At 42.3% G+C, this 13,431-nt stretch overlaps 1 protein-coding gene across 3 annotated transcripts in view; it reads right to left on the bottom strand.

Annotated features, from left to right (window-relative positions):
* TRIO (trio Rho guanine nucleotide exchange factor) overlaps positions 1 to 13,431 on the bottom strand; it is a 322,955-nt gene that overhangs the window by 202,970 nt on the left and 106,554 nt on the right. For all 3 annotated transcript variants that reach the window (XM_074329065.2, XM_074329063.2, XM_074329064.2), the window contains exon 3: positions 4,002 to 4,116. In XM_074329065.2, the coding sequence (XP_074185166.2) occupies positions 4,002 to 4,116 (115 nt within the window). The remainder of the gene's footprint in view (positions 1 to 4,001; positions 4,117 to 13,431) is intronic.

The following is a 13,431-nucleotide window of genomic DNA, read 5'->3' as shown; positions in this document are numbered from 1 at the left end:
GATCCAGAGAACACCAAACGCCCTTCACAAATCCTAGAGGCAAACAGGGCTTCCAGAAATGGCTCCGCACATCTCCCAGGTCACTGAAACTAAGGGTTCTAGACCTCCCTGAGCTCTCCTGGGGTTTGCGATGTTGCGACCTTCCGTTCAGTAGAAGCATCGGCTCCAGAGGCTGTGGGGCACGACCAGCCTGGGCAGGAGGAAGCCAGCCCGCAGCTGAGGCACTACCGCAGAGCCTCCACCCAGACAGGAGACTGGGGAAGCGTAGCGGTCAGTGTGTTTTACTGGTTCTGCTAGTTGCTGTTTGGTAGACTATACTGAAAGCATCAGTCTTCACCATATCGATATAAATGCTCTGGCAGTCCGTCTTTCTCCTCACATAGCCCTGCACGATATGGACATAAAACTACAAAGCCCCTCCACTTGAAAGGGGCTTAGAAAGAATCCCGAGTAACAAGTAACACCAGGCTTAACACCAGGAGCCAGGTGGAGAAGGACAGGACCAAAAGGCATGCTGTGCTGGCGCGGTTTACAGAGGATTAGCTAGTCCCCTTCCTCCACAGTCACACTGTTACCACCCAGTGACTTTCCAAGAAATAAAAACAGTGCCTGACCTGGGCTGGGAGTGCACGTCCTTCCCTCCCATCCGTCTTTATCAAGTTAAAAGCCAGTCACTATCACACAGCTACTGACTTGCAAGCATCCCCAAGCTGTTCTGTTCTTGAGCAGCTAATGAACTCTGGCAGCACAAGGGTTCCCGCTGTTCCGATACCTTAAAGACACAGCTCATGGGGAAGTGTGGCTTGTTACCCAGTTCTGATGGCAGTCTTATCTGTGAGTCTCATTTTATCTGTGAGGTGAAGGAAATTTAGATAAAACTGAGGTCTCTTCTCGATGCAAGCGTCTGAAAAAGAGCAACACTACTTTCTTTAGTTTCTGGATAAAGAAAGTCCCTTTTTACATGAATATTCATGATTGAATCTATTAAAAATCTCCGCAGTATTTCACTAGTGACCAAAGAGAGTCAGTGGTCTATCCATTTAGCTACTGTAAATCATTCTAAGGCAGGCAGAATGTTCTAGAACGTAATTAGTATAATTCAAGCAGTAAAGGCCTGGCGATGTACCAAGACCACTGTTATTTTCACTGCTGTGCAGGAGTCCCAATTACACCGGCAAGACATTCCGCTGAGACTTGTTTCTTCTGCACGCATTTAATGGAAAGTTTCCTTGCAAATGAATTCTATGAAAATCACTCTATTACTCCAGTTGTTTTAAGGAGGGGTAGGGAAGGTGACCCAAGTAAAACTACTCTCTCAGGTCCCATTTCTGTTTAACTCTGAGGGCTATGTTGTAAGAGGCACACAGACAATCCAGAGGCCATGGAGAAGGAAAGCAAGGTGGCTCTAGACCACGTCACAGGAAAATAACTGGAGGAAAGGAGAAGAACAACTATGAAAGATGGACATTGTTGTCCTCGTTCTGAGGCAGCGACGTATGTCAGGCACTGTACCGCACCTCACTCCACCTGCACCATGATGCAAAGAAGTGCAGATTATCATCACATTTTATAGATCAGAAAACCGATCAAAGTCATTAGGGAGCGCGTGCCAGCTCACCGCGAGTCTGACTCTGCTGCCCACACTTGCCCATGTGGCACACTTTCCATATTCTGGAATGTGGAGCCCTGGGACTGTCTGGCTGAGGGACAGCCAGCAGCTACCTTCACATCACAGAATACACGAAAGGACAGGGAATGAAATCTCAACCCCCCACCCCTACCCCGGACTGTTTACACAGCTCTGAGAATACAAGGAACGCACAAATCCAAAAAAATTCACACACCATTAATTTGCTGGTGACTTTTCCTGACACTACTGTTTCATGAGTGGGCCCAGGAAGGATTCATTTTGTTGCCACTCCTCTCCACTTAGACTGCGGTGAAATCTGGCTCCACTATCATTTGGCAAAATGCATCATTTACATGTTAATCGCACCTCTCTTACTTGATCATTAACGAAGGACAAGCAAAAGGGCATTTCTTGTCACTTGGAACTGTAAATACAAAAGCAAATCTAGGCAATGAAATGAAGTGCTCAGTCTTTGGAGGGTCACTCTACGTACGTAAGTATTTAGGGGCAAAACGGTAGGATGCTTGGGATCTGTTATAAAATATTCCAAGGGGAAAATTAGAGAAAAACAAGATAGACAAAAGTTGGTCATCGTTGAAGCTGGATGACACAGGTACATGATGTTTGCTCTCTTCTTTGGTGTAAGCTCACAGTTTTGCAATGACAAAGTTCTGTGGTTTTTTTAAGATGGGTCGTCCAGGTGGTCCAAAACATGCCTGAATCAACTGTTTGATAATATCAGTGAAATGAGAAGTCATTGTTTATATTTATAATCAACGCAGATTTCAAAACCAGAAAGCAAGTTGCCAAAGTTACATACAGTAATTCAATTATGTACATTGTTTTAAGTCACACGGATAAATACCAAATTCAACTTGGTATCATTTTGGTTGGCAAGGCTTTATTTACTTTTTTTACATTGTCCGTTGTGTGTCTCTATTTCTGAGCACATCATCAGCACAGCACCTGGCACATAAGAGCTCAGTAAGTGGCAGCTAGCAACTATCCTGTTATTTGTAAGTGACGGTGAGTAGTATATAACTTCTAAAACTCTTTCCAACGCTATGATTTCAACAGTTCAGCCATCCAAGAACATAGCAGCGTAAGAGCAAAGGGAAAACGGCTTCTGTATGTGTAAGTAGGGTGCCATCCCTTTGTCACTGATGATACGAAGTCATGGTTCTCCCATGAAGGACTGCCAAACAGAAAACCCGACTACTTCCTTCGCAGGTCAGACCACCAATCACAACAGCTGACTTTTCATCAGTCACAGTAAGGATGGTTACAAATGGGTCCAGTGGTCCTTCCTGGGTGGAGTCAAGCCAAGTAGGTCAAGAGTGTCACAAACCCAATACATTTACCTCAACCTCTCAGAACCCATTCCGCTGCTACTGACCAATCTTTTATTATTCTCTTGCGTAACGTGTTCCTTAAAAGTTACTATCTACTGTAGCCTAAATTATGACCGGGTTTTTTGTTGTTTTTTTTTAAACGTCCTAATTTCGTCTCTTAGGAAATGCCCTCCTTTAGCCTATGCCTTTCTGGGATGAAATTTTCTTTCCTCCCAGGGAAGCACCCCTCCGACCGCCCACACACAACCACCTATGGTTCCAGCCCTCGCTGTATCCTGGATCACAGAAGTATTCTATTTTCCAAAAGGTCATCTGAACAACCAATGGGACATACAAATATAGGGGGGAAATTTGTTTCACTGGTTGTCAGCTGGCTCCGTAAGTAAAACCTCAATCAGAGCAGAAACAAAGATTCTCAATTCCTCAAGTACAGAAACAGGTCAATTCCAATGAACGTTCCTCACTTCAGGGCTCTCGGGAAAACAGCTTTGCTGATTCCTGGTGTCCTCAGCTCCCACACTAAAATCCCTGACCAGCAGATTGGATGGGGATTCCCGAGCTCGACGTCCTGGCATATCAGTTGGTAAGGATGTTCAATGCCCCACAAATGTCATGCTACAAATCAACAGAACACTTGCAAGGAACTGCAGCTCAGCATGAAGACAGAAATGCACTGTCAGAAACAGCACCCGGTTTCTGGGCTTCCAGGGATCAGAATCATCGATGACAACTCTGCTTCATTTCTACCTCACACACCTGCCCTAACACCTCAGCCTGAGGCACCCCAACCCCACTGTCACCACACAAGGCTTTTCACTCAAAACGCGTACCTTCACGTCCCCGCACCCAGAAGCGTTGCAAACATGACAGAATGGTCACAAAAAGGAAATAAGGCGAGAGGTCATGATTTTAATTGTATACTCCTTTGCCTGCTGGGAATTCAGGCTGCTGGCTAGCTGTTTCCTAGAGAGCACACTGCGCAGCTCTCAGTGACAAGCCACAGAGCACGCAGCACTTACCTGGGGATACAGGCCAGGTAGGAAATGAGTCTCCTGAGGTCCTCCTGCCGTATTCTATCATGATTGCTGCGGGCTGGGAACGTTAAAACAGGACCTCCACGCTTATCTCTGCCACCTGCAAAACAAACATGTGGAATACACTCAGACAAAAACAAGAGAAGACAGGATGCTGCGTGCCACCGGATGTCCAAAATCACCACAGATCCACTCACGGCAAGGCCAGGAAAGACCGTGCAAAAGGCCAGAGTCCCTGTTTCAGTGGGGACATGGCCAAGCAATTTCTCCCCCTCCCAGGACTCTGCAGAAAAAGTCTGAGCTCTGTACACCACACAGAAGCTGTTACAGGAGGCCGAGTCTTTTTCTTCCAGTGTCCTGTTTTTTCAGTTTTATGTTCGCAGAGAAGAAGCGTTTGCATGGATACAGGCTTCATTGGCCTTCATCAGCCAACCACCTCCCCACACCGCCCACTCACTCTCAGTCCCCTCCCTCCCCTGCAGTCCAAGCTCTCTCTTTGCTACCAACCAAACTAGGTGTTAAGTCTTGAAACAGAAAAAGACAGAGATGTGCTTCGCACTTTACGCTGGTGACGACTGGACATAACCTGCGGCTTCTCTCAAAGGCAGTACCTGACCGCAGTGGTCAAACGTCACCAGTCTGCCACACACTGCCACACATACAGCAAAAAGAGAGATTGGCATGCAAGAACTGTAAGCCAAACTAAATTAGCTTAAGAACAACAGAAAAATCACATCACATACTAAGTACCCATCTCAGATGACAGGCCTGTGACGGGCAGAACTATTTCTCATTAACACACATACACCCCTAACGAAGCCTGCTGGTATCACTGACCACTCTCGGCGAAACTGTCACACGTATCGTATTACTTCCATCTGGGTTTTCAGAAAAGAAAACAAAAGCGAAACGGAGACTGCCCACGTGGGTCCTCCACCGAGTTCTACAACTCTGGTCATCTCTCTCTCTCTGGAAATACAGCACTAAGATCTTGAAATTCAAGTCATAATATGAAACTCTTAATTATTTTCTCATCTGAATTACTTACCTCCTTAGCAGACGCAAAATTAAAAAGCAAGCAAACAACAACTACAGAAAACCAGATTCTTCCCTTTTAGAAAAGCCAGAAAAGTATTCAGCAGAAGATACTGGTATTTTAAAAGCACACTTTACCAACATGGTGTTTACAATTTCCCAGGATGATTAACACACTCTCTAAACAGTAACAAAATTTAATTCTGAACATTTCACATGATCCCCATGTACTGTTCAGTCACGCAGTCTAGAAAGTGTGAAATTATTTATAAATCCAATAATTCTGGTATGAAATGGGAACAACACGAAATCGTAACCACCAATATATGCCAGGTACGGCATCGAGTGGCTGACACACGTTCTGATTTGGGCACCACAGTGCCCGTGGTTAAGAGGTTTATCATTCCAGCTGTGTAATGGAAGATACTAAGGCTCAAAGAGCTTAAGTAAACATGAAAGGACTACGCCAACATGGTCACAGCTGGGTCCTTTGCCCTGACGCGAACTTAAACGATGTTTTAATCTACTGGCTTTAGTTCTTTCTAAAGTAGTGAAAACGCCATAGGGACAACTAAAGAACGGGTTCCTAGGCCTTCTGTACGAATGAAAGGTACTGCTGCAAGTGAGAAGCAAAACTGTCACAAAGGACAGCATGTCATCACCAAGTATTTCCAGGGTGACATCAGTGGCTCTAGTTTTTGGAATACCTCTTATCGCCAAGACAAGACAGGTAACAGTTTCAATATTTTTTATTTCCCAACATCATTCATTCTTTTCCAAAATGAATCAATCTCCTGGATAAAAAATATTATACCTAGATCAACACATGTTATAAACTTCAGCTGTAAAAAATATAGCATGCTAGTTACATTGAAACATTCACCCCACTCTTGGTAAAGAGAATGGTATCTAACATTTTTCTGGACCACCATTCTGAATTTTTCAAACGCAATATATCTGACTCCGTAGGGAAACTAAATGCCAACGACCCCTGTTCAATTCTCCTCACTCTGGGACCATCATATCTCCCAATGCAAGCAAGGCAGGGTCCACCAGGGGTGTGACAAGCAGAATCCAAAATCTGCCCATCGAAGAGAGTCACGTGGGGAGTCAAGAAGACACACTGCACACGGCCATTCTGTTCCCTCCAGAAGGGAGAACTAAACACAAGAGTGCACACAGGTATGACTGCCTGTCGCCTGTTTCAGCTTCCCACCAGAGACTCTCCCTACACTGGGAGCACTGACGAGAGCCCCCTGGGACTTGCTAGCACGCTCATCCACCAAACAGGCTCTCACCCACCTCCTAAAAAAAGCTTATTTAAACCTACACTTGCATTTGAAGATAGAGAGGAAAAATTCACTTTATCTTTTTCCTTTTCCCAGAATGGAGCTTCAGAAAACTCACTAGGATCATTTTAAAACTTCATCTGTATCTCAGATCACTAAGAAAGGAAAGAAGAGGAACAACAAAAAACTTCATCAAAAATCACGTATGAAATAAAAATTTCATACTCTCTATTTAAATAATTTAAAATTTTGTTTTCACTCCCTAACGTCTGTGCACTGGGGGGCATCTTCCAACATGTGGTGTGTCACAGTCAGTGACAGGCAGGCGTCTGTCACCCGTCTGCTAACCCCTCCTAGTGAGGTTAAAAAATATGTATATTAGAACCAATAAAACGTAGTATCAGTTCAGAGCTACATGGTGTCTCCATCTTGGTCGCCAAGGTCACCCAAGGTACCCAAATGAAAATGCTCTCTAGGTTATGAAGCAGAAGAGTTCCAAGTTCAAGTTCTTGTTCCTGAACTAATACATAGAATAAGGCTGCAGCTTCATCGACTAGATATACTCCTGTGTGTCCGATGTCAAGCCCCAGCCTCATGGTGAGGCAGGTGGGACAGACGTCAGTCCCATTTTATAGGCAGGAAACTCAGCACCTTAGTTTCGACAATGAAAAGAAAAGGCAGGAAATCCATTTCCTGCACCTACCAACGTCACAGGATATCTACGTAGGAGAATTTTACAGTCTCTGGACCTTTACATGTCTGTAATCAACATCCAACAGCTCGTTAAGGATTATCTGCCTATCCAAATGCGTGTTAGTCAAAAAACAAAACAAAAAACAAAAAGGACAGTTTTGTTCATGACACTGTTTTATTTTCAATTCTTGTAACATCACATCTGCTTTACCCTTCCTCTCCCCATCTTTTATTTCTGTAGTGAACTATACTATTCACACATTTTTTTTGTATTTGTCTGTCCCCATGACTAGAATTGAAGCCCCCTGGAGGTAGGCCTCTTGGTTCTTTCACTGGTATCAGTCAACACCCAAGGCCTAGTGAAATATTTGCTGAATGAATGGATTCTTATTCTACATTCCACACAAAGATAATTTTAAAAACCTACTATCAGGTATCAAGAAGTTAAAAATGGAAATGCCTGATGAACATTCCTGAAGAAATACACATGCTAAATGAAGTGAGGTTTATTTTAATATTAAAAGAAAGAAGAAAAGGCCCGGCATTATAGCTACAAATGTCTGTGTGACACTTACTTCCTAAAACCCAGCAACACTCATTTCCCTCTTGGAAAAGGTCAAACTCCAGGGGCCTTGAGCCGTAGGCCCAGAATGACCAGAAGCAGTGAGGCGCAGAGTCGTCCATCTTTAAGAGGATTAAGAACTCACCTTTCACCCACTTAGAACAAACCTCTCTGAAGGAAGGCATACTTACTTGGGGAAGTACAATGAACATTTCAACGGATCAACTGGATTTTTCTCTGTATGGCCCTCGCTTGAATTTCTGGATTACAACACCATTGAAAACAATTCTTTACACTACCCAAGAACAGTCCAACTCATTGACCAACTGTGAAAAACTGAAAAGATGTAGTTTGTGAAAGAGAAAGTATGGCTACAATCTATTAAATCAGCTACCAAGTAACAAAACTCTGTTAAGAGCACGTCCACTGGGGCCCTGCCCCCGAGCAGCCAAGGCCAGCAGCTCACCAGTCCCCCCTTCACAGGCCGCCTTGTCTGCCTCTAGTACCGGAAACTGGCCCACAGAATATTCTGAATGAAGACTAGGAGAACTCTGCAGCTCTTGGAAGGCCTCTGGCAGTACCTGGCCTTCCTGTAAGTCACTACGGCCTCAGGCTGTGTTCCATCCTCACAAGAACAGACAGCATGGACGGGAGGTGCCCCCTTCCCTTTCCAGGAAAGGCAGACCCTACACCAAACTGGAGCAAGGACTAAGGTCAGTGGTCACAATACTAACGGCAAACCCCTGGGCAACCAAATCCCAGTTCCAGTCAGTGCCCCACCTGCGAAGGTGAATGTTCACCTTGCCCCTAAAAACGCTGTTCTTAAAAAGTGACCCAATGTCCACCCGTGGGCAAGTCACTGAATAAACTATGGTGTTACACACAGAACTATAAAAGTAATGAGGACTCTCTGTGTACTGCTATGTACTGCTTTCCAGAATACAGTTTAAAAATGAGACAAGTGAGGCAGAGAAAATGGTGCATAATAATTATTGTTTACGTAGGGGAGGGGGAATGAGATTAGATGGTTGGATAGATAGAGTGCTCTTATTTTAAAAGTATAAGAAATAAACCAAAAACTAAAGAAAACAAACAAACAAAAAAAAGCTTTCCGATGGGGAGGGAAGGTACAGGGAGAAAGAAGTAAGGAGAGAAACTGGACTTGACTACATACTACCTTTAACTTTTTTTTTAGTTTTTAAACTTGGAATGATGTACACATTTTATTTGATACTGAAGCAAGATTAGGTGGCTTGTTTTTTTTGTTTTTTAAGCCTTCAAAATATAAAGCGCAATGAAACTAATGATCCTGTTTTTCAAGTTTTCTTGTACACAGAGAGGAACTATTTTATGTGACCTTAAAGCACTGTAATAGGACAGTACATTCCGAGTGGCATGCGCTCCGAGGACAACTAAACAACAACAGACGGATTACATTACATTTGGGAGTCACACTGCGGTAACAACATCAGCAACATCCGGGTAAATAAGCAATTATGTTGATGAGGCAGAACTAAGATTTTTACCATAAGGAGATACAAGGACTTAATCAAAGAAAAATAAAATATCTGTAATCCTAAATTGGAAATTTTATTACGAAGTCATCTCATCTTTTCTCATTAAAACACACACACACACACACACACACACACACACACACACACACAACATACACTCTCCTTAGATGTATGTGTCCCCTGAACAGACACAGAAACGGTGACCCCACCAGAACAGCAAGCTTCCCTAGCACCCTGCACGATTCCCCAGCAAAGGACTGCACATGTGGTGCGGGAAACTAGACAAGATGGGCCTGAAACATCTTGTCACAGCAGCAAAGAGAGAAGCTGTTGTTACTGAGGTTGTGGATTCAGGAGCCAATCTGAAGAGGCTCCCATTGACCAAAGATGGGAAATTCTACCATCATAAGAGGAAAAAAAAATGTACAGTGAATTAAAACATCAAATATTATTGTAGCTCCCAAGCTCAAAAATGACATTAAAAAACTTTTTTTATTAGTCTGAAATTTCTAATGGTCATTTTTCATTAATGTGAAAACTGGTAAAGGACAAGATCAATCATTTTATCCTACTTTTCCTGTATGAACTGTGTTCTCAGGGTAACCAAGAAACTGACGATGGGACAGTTCTCTCTATGCGACACCCAAGTTGATAAATGAAGAAGGAAGGACATAATTAAAATGACACCATTTTGAAACCCTAGCAAAATACTAGATCTAAGCAATGGTCATCAATAGATGCTTAACCAGACTCTCCCAATAACATTCCCAGTAGAACTACCCAACCCCATGCGTGAAGGATTTCTGCCTCCTTCCCTGCAAAATCTAAGCTAAGTCTAACCAAGCCTCAAGATTTAGCTCCTAGTTCAGATGAAATAGGGTGGGATGCAACCAGCAAAATCTAATAAAATGTAGAAAAATCTACAGAAAAACACCCAGTTTCCTCACCTAATAAACGCAAGACAAAAATAACGAGGAGGAGGAAGAACTCACAAATTAAAAGTGATGTCCGACAGACCAACCGCCATGTGTGTCATGTAAAAACCACATCATTAGACAAGCAGGGAAATGTGAATATTGATTGGCTTTTTTCTATTAAAGAATTACTATTCATTTTTGTCTGTTAATCATAGCGTGGGTTTTTTACTTTTTCCTTTTTTTTATTATTTGTTTTCAATTACAGTTGACATGCAGTATTAATTCATGTTAGTTTCAAGTGTACCACATAGTGGTTAGACATTTATATAATTTATGAAGTGATCAATGTGGGTTTCCTTAAGCTTATCTTTTAGTGAAGTAAATATTTATAAATAAATGATATGATATCTGAAATTTACTTCAAAATTATCCAGGGTAAAGGGAGGGGAGGAGTGACAAGGAACACAGATGAAACAAGATTATAGTAGTAGCCAGTGGGTTCCTGGAAATTCATTATACTATTCTCTCCTGTGTGGGAGGTTGGAATGCTCCATGATAAAAAAGTAAGGGGAAAAAAGTGTTCTTAATCCTGATTGTTGTGAGTTCTTTTAAGGCCCAAACCCTAGTGGTCCAGGAACCACAAGTAATGGTTGAAATTACGTATGTCATATACATATCGATATATGTATAAATATATACACACACGACATGAAACATATGGTAAATATATGCTACATTAAATATACACTATAAATACATATATATATAATACACTAAGTATATCTACAATAAACATAAATATATATGCTACATTAAATATGTATATACAAAACATTAAGGAGAAACTACAAGGTACTTCTTTTACTGCCCCTCCGCCTGACTTGACGCATGAAGTCAGAGGTACATCTACTTCACTGCATTCACCCTTTGAAAGGAGAAAGTACTATTTTGCTATCTTACTTAAATGCGGTGAGGATTACTTTTTAGACTAGCTGGAAATGAGACAGGATCACAAATATTCAAGTTCAAGGAATCCTCACTGGTTTTTAGAGACCTTGACCTTGTAAGTATCTCACGGAATCACTGATCTCTTGGTCTGCTTTGTAAAAGCCATTGCTATTCCACTTAATTTCCTGCACTAAGAGCCACTCACATGGAGAACATTTACAAAGGCTCCATAATATTTACTAATATTTTTTAAAATGGGGGTAGAGCAGAAAGATTAGCAATTGTCAGAGCTGGGGAGGTGGGGGCCTGGTCATGGGGCTCTTTGGAGTGATGAAAAGCTTCTGGAATGAGATGTGGTGTGGTGATGAATGCACAACCTTGTGAATACACTAAAATCCACCGAATTGTACACTATAAAAAGGTTGTTTTTATGGGACGTGAATTACTTCTCAAGAAAAAAGAAACAATGGGGTTGCAGGTAAAATTTTTTTCAAGTTTCCTCGTTCTTTGTAATTTTTTCCCCAAAAAATTTTTACCACACAAATAATCACTTGTTTTTAATTTTATGATTTTTTTTCCCCTTTCCCCTTCCCAAATGAGATAACAGCAAGCCAAAGGCAAAAGCAGACAGCTCACTCATGCTCATGACCTGGTCATAAACTAGGAAGTGCTATAACACTGTGGTGGCACTACTACCGTCACCTGTCTGTCACCTGTCACCTCGTTAGCACAGCCAGGGAGTCCTCTCTATTGTGAAACTGTTCTGTGCTAACTTACTGCAATGTAAAACTTCGATCCCCACTAAAGATGCCCAGCTTTAATGAACCCTGCAGAATTCACGGTTTTAGGAAAGAGTCATGATAAACTCTAAAAGTGCTGTTTTTATTTCTTTGATTAATGAAAAGGGAAAAAGGTTTTGTTTTGCTAGGAACCTACATAAAAATTCCACCTAATAATATAGTCTGTATTAAATGCCTAATAAAAGAATGAATACAAATAAAAAGTATCAACTTAAACCTCCCACTGTTTTTTACACGTCCATCTCCAGGAGCTGAACAAAAGGAGAGAGTGGGGTAACAAGAGGTTTTGGAACAAAAGGGGGGACAGAAGAGCAAATGCTCTCATCACAGATAGAAAGTAAAAATCGATCAACGTGCGATTTTCTCTAAGCCTTTCTTACTGACGATGCTTCTAGCATGCGTAAGTAATCTTTTCATTATATTAACTTTAAAAGCATTTGTAGACTACAAAGTTAAGAGTTCACGAAATGCACATGAGTCCATATTATGCAATTTGTTGGTGAATGATTAGAAAACAGCAGCCTACTTTTAACACAGTGAATTACAAGCCAAGAGTTGTTTGGGTTTTGTTCTTCATTTTTTTAACCGTGTATTCCCAATAATATAAACACCTTCTTCTTTTCATGAACTTCACATACTCTTCTATTAACCTTCCAAGTGCATTATGCATTAGACTTGCTTCAGCAAAATCATCTGTCATACAGTGCCTGACAGGGACCAAGGAATACTGCTAAACAGAAAGCAAGGCAAGAGTGACAGACGCCACAGGAAACTGCATCCTAACTACACACCAGTCCCACAGACCACAAGGACACACAAACTACCTAAGAGCAGCTAGCAGTGTTACAAATTCAAAATAACACGTGTTCAAGAGGATATATCAGACCAGCATCGCATGCCTGTTTGAGAAAGATAAAAATTTATCAAGGGAAACACATCCAGGAAGACTGGCTAAAAGCATGTGACAATCTGCAGATTCACTTCCTGCTAAAATAGAGCAGAAAAATCTTGCAAACCTTTGTTTTGTAACAAATTAACGAGTGCCAAAAAAGGTCTGATACCCAATGGCTGTTCACACAGGAGGAAGCCCCACAGAAACAACTCGCAAGCCCTAATGCTGACCCTCTCTGTGCAGAGGAGACGGCAGACAAGTGCCCCAAAGCCTGGCAGGAGATGGTCCACAGGGTCACCTGCTGCAGGAAAGTCAGGCGCCCCAAGGACCAGGTTCTACACCTAAGTGCAGGACCCAGCTTGAAGGCACCCGTGGCTTTCACAGTCCGTCACAAGGGTGTTAGGGTCTCCAGGACCAGAGAGCCTGAAGGAAGGGATGTCATGGGTATGTGGACTTTTTCACCTCCCAAAAGAGGAGGCAGATGGTAGCTACAGAGCACAAGAAACCACGGTAAGAAACTCAGGATACATCAACATACGGTCACAATCCCACCACTTTTGCTGACATGACAGACTTTGAAAACAATTAGGCGTTTTATTCAACTGATGGGGCAAAACAGCCAAATGTGTGTTGAGTGACAAACACAAGCATAATTTAATACCCGATGCTACCTGACTTAAGATGTGCCTGCTAGCTAAAAGAAAATGCTACAAGAATAAAGCAGTTTCCAGTGCTTCTGTGTGTGGCAGGTGAGTTAATTCA

This window comes from Rhinolophus sinicus, chromosome 3, assembly GCF_057876585.1.
Source record: "Rhinolophus sinicus isolate RSI-liver-muscle chromosome 3, RSI-T2T, whole genome shotgun sequence".
Lineage (NCBI taxonomy): Eukaryota > Metazoa > Chordata > Mammalia > Chiroptera > Rhinolophidae > Rhinolophus > Rhinolophus sinicus.
Note: the sequence above shows the minus strand (reverse complement) of the source record. Positions and strands in the feature narration are given on the sequence as shown.